This window comes from Saccostrea cucullata, unplaced genomic scaffold (genome assembly GCF_032062105.1).
Source record: "Saccostrea cucullata isolate Sc308-1 unplaced genomic scaffold, CSIRO_AGI_Scuc_v1 ctg4065, whole genome shotgun sequence".
Taxonomy (NCBI): domain Eukaryota; kingdom Metazoa; phylum Mollusca; class Bivalvia; order Ostreida; family Ostreidae; genus Saccostrea; species Saccostrea cuccullata.
In genome coordinates, this window is record NW_026931680.1 from 25,870 (window position 1) to 44,619 (window position 18,750).

Below are 18,750 nucleotides of genomic sequence, written 5' to 3' on the forward strand. Positions count from 1 at the left end.
CATTCCAATAATAACAAACAAAGAAAGCATTTTATTCTTTAAATAACTCCAAAACTATGTGGGGCATAAAGTTAAAACTTTTACAGTTTATAAATTTTCCATTGATTAACAGATAGAAAGTATCACTTGATAAAAAAATGTTTGGAAAAAATATTTAAATTGAGAAAAAATCTTTTTAAAACTGTTATATTTTCAGAAAATGCAGCTAATTAATTCCGTGCTTTTAGTGAAAACCATCACTGCAGAAACAAAATATGTTTATCAATGAAGGGCAAGTTGGACTTGGATAGCCTCAGAAAGTTGTTTTTCCTGTTTATTTTGTCGAAATGTTAGTACTTGAAAGCGAAAGTACAATACAAATGGCGGGTTCTACAGGGTCTTGTCTTTATACATGTATGTCATGCTTTCAATAACAACCTTTCAGAGACCATTCACGTCCAACTTGCCCTTCAATGATAAACATATATTATTTCTGCAATGATGGTTTTCACAAAAAGGACAGAATTAAGCAGGTGCATTTCTCTTTAAATATGCACATTTTCTGATACAATTTTTCTCAAAAAATATATTTTTTAAAATATTTGTTATCAAGTGATACTTTCTATCTATTAATCAATGACATATTTATAAACTGTAAACAGTTTGACTTTATAACACACGTAGTTTTGGAGCTATTGTAAAAATAATTTTTTAGACATGTTGACCTTTGACGAAACCTAAAAGCAATGCCAGGGCAAAGAGAAAATTCGAACTTTGCACTTTGATCCAAACGAATTTTTTTTCGCAGTTAATCTAGGCGCACAATGCATCGATTGTTAAAGCTACGTTCTGGCGATAATAGGGAGTCGCAAGATATATGATACCATCTGAAATTATTATGAGAAACGCATGTCTCGACCAATTTCTTTGTTTCATAAATTTAATATTTTAATAAATATACATTTTTAGCAACAAAATATTTCAGTAAAAGAATCTGACACAGTTTGAATAATGGAGACACAGAACTATGATTTGAACTAACTTGAATCTACACTACCTGAGGATGCTTCCACATGAGTTTCATCTTTCCTGGTCCTATGTAGGATTTTTAAAAAAATCTTCTTCTCCAGAACCAGATATCTATGTTAAACTTTGATCAGACATTGTGGCCCCGTCCTACCCCTGGGGTCATGATTTTAACAAAATTTAATCTACTACCTGAGGATGTTTTCACAAGAGTTTCATCTTTCCTGGTCCAATGGTTCTGGAGAAGAGGATTTTTTAAAAAAAATTCTATATCTTCCTATGTTAAACTTTGATAAACCATTGTGGCCCCGCCCTACCCCAAAGGGGTCATGATATTAACAAAATTGAATCTACACTACCTGATCTTGAGGATGTTTCCACATGAGTTTCATCTTTCCCGGTCCAATTGTTCTGGAGAAGATGATTTTTAGAAAAACAAATTTTATATATTCCTATGTAAACCTCTGATCAGCCATTATGGACCCGCCCTACCCCAGGGGGTCATGATTTTAACAAAATTGAATCTACACTACCTGATGAGGATTTTTCCACGTGAGTTTCATCTTTCCTGGTCCAATGGTTCTGGAGAATACGATTTAAAAAAATTCTGTATATTCCTATGTAAACCTTTGATCAGCCATTGTGGACCCGCCCTGCCTCCGGGGTTATGATTTTAACAAAATTGAATCTACACTACCTGAGGATGCTTCCACGTGAGTTTTATCTTTCCTGGCCCATTGGTTCTGCATGGAGAAGAAGATTTTAAAGATTTTTCCTACATATTGCAATGTAGACTTTGATCAGCCATTGTGGTCCCGCCCTACCTCCAGGGGTCACGATTTGAACAACTTGAATCTACACTACCCGAGGATGCCTCCACGTGAGTCTCATCTTTCTGGCCAAATGGTTCTGGAGAAGAAGAAGAATTTGAAAAGATGCCATTAATTTTTCATTAATTCATAATTATCTCCCCTTCGGCTCAGGTGAGCTAAAAACTCATTTTTTCGGGTTTCTTTCCATGTTCGTCAAATTTTGTGAATAAAATTGGACAGTATATGCAGTGTTTAAAGTGCATTTACATGCACTGATCTTCAATAATAATTGTATTATTTTTTTTACATAATCATGAAATGGTATCAAATATTCTGGGACATATTCTGATTATTGGCATTTTAAGCAGGCTAGGGGGTGCAACAAATTAACAAATTAACCGTTAGATATAATTTTTTTAGATGTGATATTTTAAGCTGTTAGCTATCATTTGGAAAAGAAAAATATATTAAATCTTAGTTTTGAAATTTGATCCTTTTTGTATATCTTTCTATGGAGCTCTTCATCTAACGTAAATCAATATGGTCTGAAAATAGCCACAACCACCCACTCCCTTCTAATATTATTTATTTATTTTAAATTTTGCATTTATTTAAAACCAACCTTTATTCAAAATGGCCAATACCACATGCCAATTTGTTCTAACTTTACTTTAGATGATCAACAATCACTTGTCCTCCAGTAAATTAGTATGAAATAATTCAGCAAACAATAAAATTATTTACTTACTTCACTTGTCGCGCAAATACCTTCTTTAATTTGTCGATGAGCGAGATAAAATTCTGCACCAAAATGTTCCCGGCTTAAAACTTTGGAGAATGACAAAGAGGAAGCTGGCAGTGAGCATGCTCAATGATGCTTAATTAGTTGTTCGAAAGAAATTACAGTTATCCTCGAACCATAATAAAATTAAGAAGCAAATTGTGCTCGAAATAATCTGGCAGCAGGCTTATTCATGCGAGATAAACCTTGTCATATGGAGAGCCACCTATTCCGGTGGAGAGCTGCATTTATACCTAAACTCGGCAGTCATTGCCAACGATCAGTGAGGAATCTTTTTCATTTTAGCATCAGATGCATTTAGTAAAGCAAATTTAGTTTTCAGTCTACAAAGGAAATGTTTTATTTCTAACTTTAAAAAAAAATAGAATAGCATGGAAGAGAGAATTAATTTATGGTGACTATTTTATTGAACAATTATTTTGTGCAGACAACACAGTTAACAACTTCATTGCCGGTATATGGTGGACATTGCAAGGCACCACACTGATACAGAACAGGATAAAAGAGAGCACCATCGGTTCCCCTTTCACCACCATTTAAAAAATCAGGATCGTGGTCAACGCAGACATACTCGGAGCTACTTTTATAATCATAATAATTTGCTCCGAGATATCCATGATACTGCATTGTCCAACCTGAATAACATGAACTGCGTCCTGGAATCATCACCATCTTTGATCCAGATAAGCTTGCACATACAGCGCAAGGTGCATCTTCATTACTTGAATGGACTTTCCAAAAGTTGGTTTCGTATTCTACACCATATACGTAGTTTACTGAACCACCAGAAAATGTCTTTCCGCTTGATACAGGGTCATCCGGGAGACAAAGATAGTTTGGTGGTGCACCCTGGTAATTCCACCATCCACCAGCTGCGTATCCTTAAAATATGATTTAATTCAGTTAATGTGATGCCCCTTGTAGTTGTGCAATTTCGACACAGCTTCGCAATTCGTCATGAAGAGTATTCACTTTTGTTTAATTTGCCATTTCACAGGTGCCATAACATACATCCCTAATCTAAAATTTAGGGGTATATAGTTTTTGCCCAGTTTTTGTCTGATTGTCTTATGAATTCGTGCGCAAAAACATTAACATTACTCATAACGTTTGATAGGTTGCAGCTATATATGGCTATCACATACCAGACATGTATTCCTTGTGATAGACCTTTCGATGGGTGTTCGATCAACATCTGGAAAATTTACCAAATTTCAATCTTAGGCGTAACTGATGCACGGGCTTTAATACTCCACATTTGTATTAAGAGCGTGTCTACGAGAAAACCATGCAGATATATAGAAAAATGCTCTGGTAGGCAGTCTCAAGAACAAACAAATTTTTATTATTAACTTAAAGGACACCCATTGAGAGTCAGAAATATGTTGTTTATTTTTGCATCGGTTGTTTCTATTTTTAGTAACAACCAATAATTCATTTTGGTCAATATTCAAGGGAAAATGCCAAAAAATTGGTGAAAAAACGACCATTTCTATATTTAAAAGTAAAAAAGAAAAAAACAATATATATGAAGAAAAGGGCAATGTTTTCTTACAGAACTGAGTCATAAGATTAAGTTGGAATCAAAATTTTTGTAATACCCCTGTATCAAAGGCTGCCCCAAGAGCACAAATATTGGCATTGTGCCAAGGAATGATAATGATTCATTTTTTGTCAATATTCAGGGATATATTTCTTAGAAAGTGACGCTTATTTTTTCAGAATTTTGTTCATTTAAAAATTTCCAAGATATTATCTCAGCAATATATAAAATCCACCTTTGGACTCTCAAGGACATAAAAGTTACATCGTAATAAAATCATCTCAAATTCAAATGATAGAAAAAATGGTGATTTTTTAAGTTTAACTTTTACAGTAATTTAAATGAATTTTGTGCAATATATTTACAAATATAAACAATAAAAATTATTTTCAATTTTATACAAGCAATAAATTAATTTTCCCCTGCTTTTTATGTGAAAAAAAACACGTATTTTACAGTTATTTTAGATTTTGTAAGAATTATCTCCCCTGTTGCACTCTTCTGTAGAGAAGGTAGATAATGATTATGTTTATGAAGAGATGTTTGTCATTTTATCGTTTTAGGCATACATTATGTTTGGTTTTAAGAAAATTGCCCTTCCTGTGAATTTAATTTGTTACATATATGCTAGTGGCCTAAGTAAAAAATACACAAAATATGAAATCCATCGGGATCGATGTACGGTTCCGTAACCACGTGTAAACATCATGGCTTCCTGCAACGTTTTGTACGTCCTCAGAAAAAGATTCAGGTGCATGAATTGTTATCGAGTCTTCAGATTCTGGCTCTGATTTTGGTGAATATGATTCTGATATCGAACATTCATTTGGTAGCGAGACGGATGTAGTGATGATGATACCGAATCAACAACGTTTGAATTTGAAAGTTGGATCTTGGTTTATAATACTATGTACATTATAAAAAAGGGTTATTGTCTTATTGATATGTAAAAAATAAATAAATAAACAATGTTGATTGGGACTTGATTATATACCAGAGAAGATTTTTTACAAGACAATATCAGGTCTGGTACAATCACTAGATTTAGCTACGTAGCTTGATTTACCTACTTAGCTTTATTTGGCTACCTGAAATAGCTTTATTTAGCTACCAAAGTTATTTATTTTTATAAAAAAATCTACCTACGTAGCTAAATCTAGTGATTGTACTGGACCTGAATATATACCTAGCAAACATGTCAAGAGAAATTTAAGGTTGGTACATGTGCATGTAGCAATAAAAATATCTGTATAAATTCAACAATATTGCAAAATACATATATGTATGCAACATATTCACATCTGCTGAATTATAAATAGCATAGAGATCTAATTAGCCTTTGTGGGGTGATGAAAAGGGAAGGAAAAGTTAAATAGGTCCAGGGTTTTCAAGGACTGTTTACTAATAGGGTAAATTAAGAATTGGATAGGTGGGTCTTCACTGTCAATTAAATCACCATAATATTGCCTCATATGCGGGATGCATGATGATAAAGAATCTCATTAAACACAATATTTTTTTCAGATATTTATGAGATGTTATGAAGATAGCTACAGTTATGATTTTTGGCTTTATATGGAAGAGTAGAATTTTCTTTATGGGAGATCACATTTATTTGGAAAAAAGAGTTGTTAAATACTTGTGCAGACTGCAGAGTTTTCAAATTCAAAGGGCACCATGTGTTCCTTGACAGGTTTGTGTTTAAAACAACTGATATTATAAATATAAGACTGGGAAATTGTACTTTGTAAAGAATATTTCATTTCATTCTTATATTTCTCATGCAATTTCAGATTATTCATATTCATTTCCTTGGATAGGGCTGGGCTTTACAATGGGATTTTCAGCTGTGGAGCTATAAAGAATTACTATGTAGGGTTTCCAATGTAGTTTTGTGAACAGAATCCAGAAATAAGAAGAAGAGGGACAATGCAGTTTCAGCATGAGTATGACCAGTTACATGCCACTGCTGAGAAAATGGTAAAGATATGTTATACTATAGTATAGGAATTGCCTTCTCTGTCTGTCGATTTGCCACATGCATTTTTCCCTATTCTGTTACTTTACTTCAAGAAGATAATTAAGAGGCTCTTGTTTTTTTTTTTCAGAGATAGCCAGAAGAATTTGTGAATAATCTTACCCAAGTCATTTGATGACATTTTCTTAAATTGGAAAATATAAATGTAGCATTATCATAAACATGACATTTATTTTAAAAATCTTAGAATATGTCAAGTATGGTTTATTTCAATTTAATCTGAAAATTGTCCTTTTTCACAGGTACATGCTTTGAGTACTACTTTTGTGTATTTGGAGACAGTCCAGTTCTTTAAACCAGGAGTGGAAATTTCAGTGCTTCTTAAATTTTCTCCAGAATGTATTGGATGCTACATAGGAAAAAAATGGGGTCATACTGAACAGAATAGTTTGGATACACCTTATATGTTTTGAAAGCTTGAGACCTCAAGATCAACCCAAATGATGTACCGAACATGAAGAAAAAAAGACAGTTTATAATTGAAGAAGCTTGCGTAGTGACCAATATTTCAGGGTATTTCATATATGTTAACTTGTACGATTTTATTGCTACATGTACTTCAACATTGTTAACATCTTAATATTCAATATGTATCATGTTTCACTTGCAGGGATACACAAAAATTCAGAGTAAATTTTCAGTGTTTGTTTTGTTAAATAAGGTCAAAGATCAAGGTCAACAGTGCTTTTGTTTTACCAAATATAACACTATTATAAAGACTAATTTCCTGTGTACAGGTATAGCAAATAATTCATAATATGACTTGGGAAGCTGTGATTTTTTCTTTTAAATCTTATCTTAATTAAGAATCATGATGTATACTTAAGCAAGTAGAATTTTTTCAAGCATACAAAATTTCAAGGTCATTTTAATTTTGGAAGTGAATATTAAATATCAGGAAGCAGTCAAGCATTGTAATTTTTTGTTGTTGTTGAATGTACTAAGTTATTGAGTGATATTCAAATTTAAATCTGCAATGAAATTAAAAATTAAAAATGTCCTAATTTGTTGATTTTAAAAACTTGGAGTTCATTCATTTTGAGTTTGTTGCCATGACAATATTTCTGTCAAGAAAATGGCTCTGATATTCCTTTTTGTTCAGTTTGACCTTTGACCTTTGACATTGTGTCCTCAAAATCTAGAGGGGTCCTCTACTTTTCAAGAAACCAGTATACTAAATTTGATGTCTGTGAAGCAATGGGTCCTCAAGATTTTGAATGATTAAAATCTACATTCTGGTTTATCTAGAGAATTGTAACCCTTGACCTTTGGCCTTTTGAACTCCAAACTAAAAGGGGCCATCTACTTATTGCTACATGTACTTCAACATTGTTAACATCTTAATATTCAATATGTATCATGTTTCACTTGCAGGGATACACAAAAATTCAGAGTAAATTTTCAGTGTTTGTTTTGTTAGATAAGGTCAAAGATCAAGGTCAACAGTGCTTTTGTTTTACCAAATATAACACTATTATAAAGACTAATTTCCTGTATACAGGTATAGCAAATAATTCATAATATGACTTGGGAAGCTGTGATTTTTTCTTTTAAATCTTATCTTAATTAAGAATCATGATGTATACTTAAGCAAGTAGAATTTTTTCAAGCATACAAAATTTCAAGGTCATTTTAATTTTGGAAGTGAATATTAAATATCAGGAAGCAGTCAAGCATTGTAATTTTTTGTTGTTGTTGAATGTACTAAGTTATTGAGTGATATTCAAATTTAAATCTGCAATGAAATTAAAAATTAAAAATGTCCTAATTTGTTGATTTTAAAAACTTGGAGTTCATTCATTTTGAGTTTGTTGCCATGACAATATTTCTGTCAAGAAAATGGCTCTGATATTCCTTTTTGTTCAGTTTGACCTTTGACATTGTGTCCTCAAAATCTAGAGGGGTCCTCTACTTTTCAAGAAACCAGTATACTAAATTTGATGTCTGTGAAGCAATGGGTCCTCAAGATTTTGAATGATTAAAATCTACATTCTGGTTTATCTAGAGAATTGTAACCCTTGACCTTTGGCCTTTTGAACTCCAAACTAAAAGGGGCCATCTACTTATTTGTAGGTACCAGTGTACTATGTTTATTATCTATTGAGCAAATGTATTATTTTTTCTAAGATTAGAGAGAACACACTTGGTCGACAAACAGGTGCTAAGCAGTATGTGAATTTCACCTTTTTCAAAGCACTGTAAAATAATACAATTCAGGTAACCCCCCCCCCATTAACCCCATTTAACCCCTAAGATATAATTAAATTGATTAAGAACAAGAATGTACAACATACTGGTATTTTTCAACAGCAAAATTTAAATTTTGAAAATATTTAACTAAGCAAAAAATCTCCTTGCTGAAGTTCAAGGATGAGATAATTTAAAAATTGAAAAAAAAATGTCCAACTTTAAGTAAAAGGTACAGCCACAAATTTGAGAGTCCAAAGACAGATTTTTTTATATAATGTAAAAAGACATGTTGTCTAATAATTGGTATATGATTGAGTTGATTCTAAGCATCACTTTCTCAGTTATAGGTTTTTGAAAAGTGAGTATTTTCACCAGTTTTCAAAAATCTGGAAATATGCCAGATTTGTGACCTTTTTGCACTTAAACGGAGGCACAGTTTGTGATTATGAAAGATTTTCCGAAACAAGTGTATCTTATTACTTTCAACGATATATGGATATTTTATATCATTATTAAATAAAATGCTGAATTTTTGAAAATAAAATCCTATAAAATTCCTGTTTTCAACCTGTGAAAGGACCAAGAATTCCATTTTTAGTAACAATGTCGATTTACCCCCTTAAGTGAGACCACACTGAAAAAAATTTTGTGGCAAAATATTTCATATTATAGAAGAAATTTACACACAAAACATGAAGTTGATCAGAGAACCTTGCTCCCATAACCTTTTGCATGGTTTTCTCGTAGACATGCTCTTAATTGAGACCAGTTTTACTATGAGTATAGATATATTTGAAATTTATCTTAGAGTTATACTCGCTTTAAAAACTTTTGACAAGACCTGCATTTGGTTACCTACAAGCTTGATCTTGGTGTTTGACTTACTTTTAAAAAACTTTAATCTTGACCATAAATTTTGAACTGTGTTGAACATCACCATAAGCTGCCATATTGAGGTATTTGTGTCTCACAAACACATTTTATTGTCCCCCGCTTGAAAAGTGGGGGATATTAATTTGGGTTTGTCCGTCCGTCTTTCTGTCTGTCTGTAATGCTTTCGTTTCCACACGATATTTCGAGAACCCTTTGAGCTTTTGCAATGAAATTTAGCACAGCAACTTCCTATGGACTAAAGAAGAACCCTATTCATTTTAAGGTCAAAAGGTCAAAGGTCAAGGTCATAAATAAGCAAATTCTGTCTGTTATAATACTTTCGTTTCCACACGATATCTCTAGAACCATTTGAGCTATTGCAATGAAATTTTACATACCGTACATACTCGCCTGTAAGTCGGTTTTTGGGGAGTTCAACTCTAGTCTACAACTCTTTGTCCGACTTATAGGCGAGCTATTAAAAGTATGGTTTTATATGAGGTCAGTCCATCTGATATACAAGCTTATTAAATACAACCGACTTATAGGCGGACCGACTTATAGGCGAGTATATACGGTAACAACTCTCTGTGGCCTAATAAAGACCCCTATTGATTATGAGGTCAAAAGGTCAAAGTTCAAGGTCGTAAATTTACACATTCTGTCTGTGTGTAACACTATCATTTCCGAGCGATATTTCAAGAAGATTTTGAGCTTATTCAATGTAATTTTATACCAAAACTCCATAGGACCTCTCTCACCCTTCTCAAAGTGCCCCGCCCTGTTTGTTTTATTAGTATTTATAGTATTACATGTCGCTATTTTTAGCACAGGGGCATGAGGAGAGTTACTGCGTATAAAACAGGTTCTCGGCGGACTTTATGTTCTAATTACATCTATTAGAACTGTTTAATAAAGGCTAAATAAATCAAACACCATGGATTGTGTAAAATTTTGACAATACCGAACATGAATATATACATGTATGTGACTTCACTTCTGCATATACTTGACTCTATGTAAAGCGATTCCGTGGTCTAGTGGTATGTTTATCGCTTCCAGTGTGAGAGGTCCCGAGTTCAAGTACCGGACGGACATTCTTTTTTTGAAATACTTTTTTTTAACTAAATAATAGTTTTCAGCACGCGAAATGAAAAATTTACGAGGTCTGGCTTGTACAAACTCATAAAATCATCACTACAGTGTGATAAATATTCCATATAAAAAGATTCTATACACATAATAAAGAATAAGCAATTAAATCTTTGTATCCATAATGGTATTTTTTATTTGCTTCGGTATACATGCACGTATATATTTAATAATTCTACAAATTCAGTGAGGGGGATCCAACTCCCCCCCCCCCCCCTCCCTCCCCCCGAACTGCGCATGTTTTACTTTTTCCTTAAGCGGGGGACACAAATTCTCTGAATTAGCTTGTTTGTATTAAAGTAAAACTCCAACACTTTTTACAGCAATTTGCCTACCTGAGTAGATGGTCACAGATACATTGGAAGGGCAGGAATGTTTTCCCCAAAGTACATATACGGTACCATCTCCACCTAAAAAGATGATCTTACATTTAAACTACACACATTTAGTATCAATAAAAATAATCTTAGTTTCAAATAATCCACACTTATTTACATCAGTAGGGGCATAAAATTTTCGTCAATAATTCGTTATCGAATGCTCTAATAATTACGAATATTCGATCACATGAATAGGTCTAAATTTACTTTAAGCATACATTTTACTTCACCCTCTTGCCCTAGAAATTTTGTTTATGTAGGTGTACCTGTCAGTTAATAGTTTTTATTTAAAAAATTAAATATGACAATTGAAATTTAAACATAAAATATGTGTATGTTTTACATTCAAATGGTATATCGAACATCAGTATCTGGCCAAAGCGAAGCCGAATAAATTTTACTTTTCAATAGGTTTCCTCTTCACATCACAGTCTTTGTAGGATTTCATTTTTTAGCTCTACTGGTCAGAGACCAGAAGAGCTTATGCGATAGTAATGCGTCCGGCGTCCGTCCGTCTGTCTGTCTGTCTGTAAACAATTTTTCAAAATGCTACTCCTCCTACAGTTTTGGTCTAATTTCAATATAACTTGGCACACAAGTAGACTACACTAAGATACATAATTCCGTGTATCGGTTTTTGATTTCGATAAACGGTGTTGCCGTGGTTACTAAAAATAGAAATTTCTGTGAAATTCTTTCAAAATGCTACTCCTCCTACAGTTTTGGTCTGATTTCAATATTACTTGGCACACAAGCAGACTACACTAAGATACATAATTCTGTGCATCGGTTTTTGATTTCGATAAACGGTGTTGCCGTGGTTACTAAAACTAGAAATTTCTGTGAAATTTCTTTCAAAATGCTACTCCTCCTACAGTTTTGGTCTGATTTCAATATAACTTGGCAAACAAGTAGACTACATTAAGATACATAATTCTGTATATCGGTTTTTGATTTCGATTAACGGTGTTACCGTGGTTACTAAAAATAGAAATTTCTGTGAAATTCTTTCAAAATGCTACTCCTCCTACAGTTTTGGTCTGATTTCAGTATAACTTGGCACACAAGTAGACTACACTAAGATACATAATTCTGTATATCGGTTTTTGATTTCGATGAACGGTGTTGCCGTGGTTACTAAAACTAGAAATTTCTGTGATATTCTTTCAAAATGCTACTCCTTCTACAGTTTTGGTCTGATTTCAATATAACTTGGCACACAAGTAAACTACAATAAGATACATAATTCTGTATATCGGTTTTTGATTTCGATGAACGGTGTTGCCATGGTTACTAAAATTAGAAATTTCTGTGAAATTCTTTCAAAATGCTACTCCAAGTACAATTTTAGTCTGATTATAATATAAATGTGGCATGCAAGTAGACTGCACTAAGAACATAAAGAGACTTAATCAAGGATCATTATTCTATTTATTGCTGTTGAAAAGTTTCATTTCCAACTGCTTAAGTACTTTTCTCTTCCTTTGCTATAAGTACAAAGCAGTAGAGCTTCAGTCTCGACAGAGACGTCTGGTTTTAATTTTTTCAAAAGATCATGATCAAATTGTATCATTAGACGATAATTGAAAGACAGATATTGCCACACTTCAAATTATGAGAAAACTACTATACAAATTTAGAAACAACACTTCGTTGATCTATTTCATTGATGATGCTGGAAGCCCTAGTAACTATTTACGCATGAGCACAAGATAACGTCTGTCTCCTTCTTTGTGTTTCAAAATAATAAATTTCTAGTGTAATGGAGATTGCCACGTTTGGATAATGTATTCATTTTTTAATTACTTCGATTTACGGAACATTGTTTGTACCACCTATGCATAGCCTCATTGCATTAATATACATGTATACTGTAAACCTTAGATTTTATGATTATTTTGTAACATACATGTACATGTGCATATACTGTACACATTTACATCCATATCTTTGATTAATTGTAAAACAATTTAAAAGCAAAACATTTTATCAAGTGTCCATAAATTCATCCCTCGTAAAGTTTTAGAAAGAGTATAATTCTGGCAATGTTCAAAATGGATTTCTCATAGTTATAATGCGGAAATATTTGAATAATAATTTACATTTGAATATAAATTCATCGAATAAATATTCGCCTATTCGTTGACCTCCCTACATATAAGATTACAAGGCATTATGAATGCTTAAACAAGATCATTACCTTTATTAGTTGTCTCTAGCTGATTCAGACGACCTTTAAGATTTTGCACTTCTTGCTCCAGATTATGATTTTCCGATTCCAGTGTTTGGATTTTATGTTCGAGATTGCTAAGTCTTTGATCCAAAAAGGTAGGATCAGTTAAAAGAATTCTTTTTTCACTATAATTCGAAGAGACATTCTGAAATATTGTCAGGAACAAAAGTGCAAAGTTTAAAGTGGAAATCTGGTCCATTCTTTCTGCCTGCAGACTATGTGCACTAGCTTTATATCCATTTCTTATCTCTGGTCTGTTCATGTGACCCAGATCAATAAGTAAGTGTCATTGTTGTCCCCCGCTTTAGCGAAAGCAAGGGGACGTTAAACAATCTAATTAAAATTAGATGTTAGATCCGCTCGCATACTCGCTACACTGACATCTAACAACATCCCATAGATGGTCACGTCAGAGATCAAATTCGGAACAGTTCTAGACTTATTCGCTTCAACAATATACGACGATTTTGCAGGTGACAATTTGATTGGTTGATAGAATTTGACCTCTGACGTGACCCTTAATGGCTTCAGCGAGTATGCAAGAGGATCTATAACACTTCTGTCTAGCTGCCCGTCCGTCACAAAAACTTTAACTTTACCTTGGTCATATCTTTTGAATGGGAAGAGACAGGGTTTTCATATTATACAGAGAATAATATTCGGCCCTCTGGCTGATATTGGTGTCTCGGGCTGATACAGGATGTGATGTGGAAAAGGATATGTTTTATTATATTTATTACATACTTAGTAATAAAATGCAGAACACATTGAGTTGAAAAGAAAGTAAGTAAATAATCATGCACAGACTTCTACAATCTACACAGTCTGTTGTCTCATACGGTTTTGGTTCGTTTCTACATGTACTTATATTTCAAATTATCCCGATTCTTAATTTGAAAATAATCAATTAATTATCAATTAGATTATTCTTACATTCAAAAAGTTAAAGTTAAGAGAAGTATGTTACCCCCAAATTATGTGTATGATCACAAGTACAGTGTTTTTTGAGGTTTAATTTATTAAGGGTGAGTAGTATAAGGCGCCTAGATGGGTGGGTCAACTGAGTGCACTTTTGGGGCTGTGGGGGATAGGTGGGTCAACTGAGTGCAGCCCCTGGGGGGGATAGGTGGGTCAACTGAGTGCAGCCCCTGGAGGGGATAGGTGGGTCAATAGAGTGCAGCCCCTGGGGGATAGCCGGTTCAATTCAGTACATATAATCCTCCTAAATACGGGGGTGTGTTTACACTGTGTTTACATTACACTATACGCTGCTGCTACTACCATTCATAACGCTGCTACTACGATTTTGGCAAATACTCAAGAATTTGATTATGACGTCACTCATTCACAGTGATTTTCCGAAAACTGAAAAAAAAACAATAACACACAATAGAAACAAGAACACAGATTTTATTCAAGTAAAAAAATACAACAATTTACTTTTTCTTCTTCTGGGCCTTATCGGTCATCAGGGATAGTTTCCTCTTGTGAGTAGTGCTGGGTCCTGGATTCTCTCTGTTGTGTTCCTTTTTCTCTTTTTTGTCTCCTTCTTTCACTGGAGGTTTGGTCTGGTGGGTCCCTGAGATCTTGGGTTCCTGAGACTTTTTCTCCAGTTTTTGTACTTCTTTGACGAATTGTTGATCCTCCTCATCCTCTGTACACTTATTAGCCCAATGGCCAAATTTCCCGCACTTGTAGCACAAATCTTTCTTGGGGCAATCTGGGGCCCAATGCCCTAACTCTTTGCACCTGTAGCATGGATCCGTCTGTCTAGTTTTCTTTTTTTCTCCCGATTCCCCTTGTCCTTCTTTTTTCTGGTAAGTGCTTCCTCCTCCTCTCATTTTGTCTTGCATGTTAGTAACTTTCACTTCTAATTTGGATAATTTGGCACGAATCAAACAAAATTCACTGGCGTTGTAAGTTTTCAGATCAGTCAGCTTGTTTTCATGATCACCCACCTTCTCAGCAATATATTTCAGCGTGTTGTCATGATGTCGCACTTTCTCACCAATATAATTCAGCTTGTTGTTAAGATCACTCACCTTGTTGTTCATATCATTCATCTTGTTGTCAAGAGCGGACAGCATGTTAACAATCCCATCCAGAGTTGTATTTAATAGTCCCATATCTTCTTTATTCGCATATTCTGGAAGATTATACATGCCCAAATCTAATCCCACTGCATCCTGTGACTCTGGCATAGGGGCTCCTACATAACCTTCAGGTGTCACATAGCTGGGGTTGTCTGGAGTATTCATCATTGCTTCTGCCATACTATTTTTTCACGTCTGTCAAGTTCCAAATGTCAAGCAAGACTGATCATCAAATCCCAGCTCCGCTTTATATACCTGCTGTGGGGCGTGTGCATCAATACGTTTTACCTACGTTTTTATGCTGACTACACAGGTAAATACTTGGCAGCGAGTCAAGTTTGTTTAGGGCCCGTGTGCAAAAAATACGATAGACCTACGTTTTTTATGCTGACTACACAGGTAAATACTTGGCAGCGATTCAAGTCAGGGGGGCCGTGTGCACCTTTGACCTACCTTTTTATACCTGTTGCATCACCTGTGAGGGGGGCCGTGTGCAAAAAATATATACGATAGACCTACGTTTTATACTGGGGGTATAAATGAGAAGAAAAGTCTGGTCCTTTCTTCACAATCGACTATCATGTCAACCCTGATACACACTCACTCTCTGATTTTAGATGGGTATGATTGTTTAGTACGATGGGCACAAAATCACCAAGAATCTCTACCCCCGGAGGCAGAACAAGTATTTCAGGAAGCCAGCACTATCATGGAAACCCTTCAGGATTTATGGTTACAATGCCTAACCTTATCACATCATGCGACGACCATGGGGAGACTAGCTACCATACATTTTCTATGTCGACATATGAAAACAATTCTGCCCCAGAAATGGTACGGACTGAACCTGACCCGTTATTTCGGAAAGCCTTACAGTTTCCTGACCCATCCCCAAGCGGGCAAAGTGATTTTATTGTGGCAGGACATAGATGCGATAGAGAAAGTATGTATTCAATACGGAATGAAATACCTGGAAATTTCACACAGGCTAGGAAATCAGTGACTTTTAATACCAGCCTCAATCAAATCTACGAATTACCCCCCGAAGACCGGAGAAGTCCCTGGATGGCCCTAGTAGCGGATCGAATACGATTTCGGAGGAGAATTCGACAGTTAGAAGCTTTGTTAGTTTTTAAGAAATAAAAAATCATGTAATACTACATCAGTGTTATGTTATTGTATGACGTCATATATGCACTCGGGTTCGGCGTTTCCCCCCTTCAATTTTGCTTTGTCACTGTGATGGGGCGTTTTTTGATCACATGATCAAAAGCGATTTTTTTGTTTTAGCCAATCACAATTGATCACATGATTGGATTGTTGATGTTTTGCCGCGATTGCACAATCGTCTGCTATTGTGTATAAATACAGACCCTTCCGAGCGCTCAGTGTCATTGCAGCGGGCAGCCTGCTTGTTATGTGCTGCGCGCCTTATAGATCATAGTCTGCCCTGCCCCCTGTGTAGGAATTCCCAGCTGACAGCGCAACCCGTGGGCAGAAGATCAGAATTTAACGCGGGGTCAGATGACAGTTCAGATGAGGGAGCCATGGTCGAGCAGTTACTGAGGGACTGAGCCCCACCAGAAAAAAGCCAGAAAAAAAAAACAACAAACAGCCCTTTTAAGGGCTACCCAATTGTTTCGAAAAGATGCCTACTTAAACAGTCAATAAAAAAAGAAACATTGTGTATCTCTCAAGTTATAACACCAGGTCACTTTTTTAAAAAAAATTTATGTGTTTAAGTACGACTTAATTTTCTATGTAAATTAGGCCGCCATGATGAATCTCCGCAAGATTTTACCCCAGTGAAAAAGGCTTGTAATCTACCCTGTAGGTCGTTTAAAGTTGTTTCACATTGTTTATAATTGTGATTATGTTATCCCTCACCTATATGTTTAATGTCAGCTATGCTAAATAGCCCATTTCTGTGTAATTTGAGAAAATGTTTTTGTCATGTGCTTAAAGTATGGCCTGCTATTCATGTCATCATTTTAAAAGTCAATCCTAAATAAAATCTGTCTTTAAAAATAATACATTTTACAAATGACATTTAATATGATTAGAGTATAGGAATCCATATATATATAAGAGATATTATTTTTGTATTACATTTATAAGAGACATTGTCTCATGTAATTTAAATCATAATAACAAAATGGGTTTTATTTTTCTATACAGTCCTCAAACCTGGAAGATATGTTTTGTTCCTAACCATCTATAATCCATTCTCTATGAAGTGAAGCCTGGCTGTTGGTCTTCCTTTGGGAAATATACAGTGAAATAACTAACATAAAAACAAAAACAAAACTTGAATCTAAAAAAGTTTCAATGAGATATCATTTTAATTTATTTAATTATTATTATTAAGATAATTATTTTAAATGTTTATATTTTTAAAATGGATAAAAAAAAATAAAATCTGATAATGGAAATCAATACTATAAAGATAGCAAGTTTTTAATCTTTAAGTGCTAATAAATTTCTGAATTTTCCATTAAAATATTGACATTATATCACAGGGGAAAAGAAAAACTACTTGAGTGTTTCTACTGACCCCCTCCAGGGATCTGCTTATGAGTGCATGGGGACTGCGGTGGACCTTCATCTCCTGTTTAAAACAGACATTAGAGTATGACAGATAAAAAGGTACTTTTTTTTTCTTCTTTATTTTACATCACATGAAAATACACAATTAATGATGATGATGAAGAATGTACACATGTTTTTCATAAGTGTGTACAAATTGTTCAATATAATGTCTATAATGAATCCAATTTCCTTGGGCTAGTCCACACCCAATCTTGTAAGGAAAAGCATAAGTCTGGTAAGGTAAACTTTCCCCCATTTCTTGTAAACAAGTTTGAAACCATTGCTCTCTGTTTTGTGGGGTATCCTGATAAGTGGAAATTCTTTTAGGTCGGTGACTTGCTTTTCCATAATCCCATTGAGCTAGTAAACAAATGACCACAGGGGTTTGTGAGGGAAACACCTTAATAGTGCCTGGAATTCCTCTATCTTCTTCTACGGCTAAATTTCTAGTCCCTAGAGGTCTGCGAGTGGCATAGAGATTGGCTTGTGGGAATTTCTCTGCAATACTTTGACTCAATCCATGAGCTTTTACAGTTAAACAATTACATTGATGAACAATGGCTTCTACCTCACAGTTGAGTAAATCACCTTGTATCTCCTGGAGACTCATGATGTAAAATGAATCTATTTTTTAAAACACCCTTGTTTTTATAGAACAACAACACAATAAAACAAGATTTCAAATATTTTTTTATTCAGGTAAATCTACAATCTCTTGGAACTAATTCTTTGTTTCTCACATCAGGTTTTAAAACTCCATATTCTTCATAGTCACCTTGTCTATAAAAGGTTCTTTCCAATTCTGGGGTGCTGTAAGACATCTCAAAACAGGTTAATTTATGAATCTTTCTGTACATGTATCTCCCTTGAACTCTGTTTTTCATTTGAATAAATCCTCTCACATGATGAAGTTTTCCAGTTTCTGGATGCCTTTCTTTTTGTAAGATCAAGTATTGATAATCACTTCCAATGATTTGATCTACATCTTCCTGTCGGCACCCAGTTAAATTAAATATCCAATTATTGGCTATTCTACCTCT

The 18,750-nt window shown here is 34.3% G+C and overlaps 2 protein-coding genes across 2 annotated transcripts; both read right to left on the reverse strand.

Annotated features, from left to right (window-relative positions):
• Positions 1–2,996: 2,996 nt before the first annotated feature.
• On the reverse strand, positions 2,997–13,253 carry LOC134233283 (short-chain collagen C4-like). The gene is made up of 3 exons (XM_062715260.1): positions 12,996–13,253; positions 10,751–10,825; positions 2,997–3,500 (listed from the first exon to the last, which is right to left on the reverse strand). The coding sequence occupies exons 1-3, from the start codon at positions 13,225–13,227 to the stop codon at positions 3,034–3,036; spliced, it is 774 nt and encodes a 257-aa protein (XP_062571244.1). The 5' UTR covers positions 13,228–13,253; the 3' UTR covers positions 2,997–3,033.
• Positions 13,254–14,464: 1,211 nt separating this feature from the next.
• Positions 14,465–15,301, reverse strand: LOC134233280 (uncharacterized). The gene is made up of 2 exons (XM_062715256.1): positions 15,037–15,301; positions 14,465–14,898 (listed from the first exon to the last, which is right to left on the reverse strand). The coding sequence occupies exons 1-2, from the start codon at positions 15,299–15,301 to the stop codon at positions 14,465–14,467; spliced, it is 699 nt and encodes a 232-aa protein (XP_062571240.1).
• Between the last annotated feature and the right edge of the window lie 3,449 nt (positions 15,302–18,750).

Coding starts and splice junctions, on each gene's coding strand:
- LOC134233280 (XM_062715256.1), bottom strand. CDS start 15,301: ATGGCAGAAGCAATGATGAATACTCCAGACAACCCCAGCTATGTGACA. Junction 14,899..15,036: donor CAACAAGCTGAATTATATTG/GTGAGAAAGTGC, acceptor TATCCAAATTAG/AAGTGAAAGTTACTAACATG.
- LOC134233283 (XM_062715260.1), bottom strand. CDS start 13,227: ATGGACCAGATTTCCACTTTAAACTTTGCACTTTTGTTCCTGACAATA. Junction 10,826..12,995: donor GCTAGAGACAACTAATAAAG/GTAATGATCTTG, acceptor TCATCTTTTTAG/GTGGAGATGGTACCGTATAT. Junction 3,501..10,750: donor ATCTGTGACCATCTACTCAG/GTAGGCAAATTG, acceptor TCATATTTTAAG/GATACGCAGCTGGTGGATGG.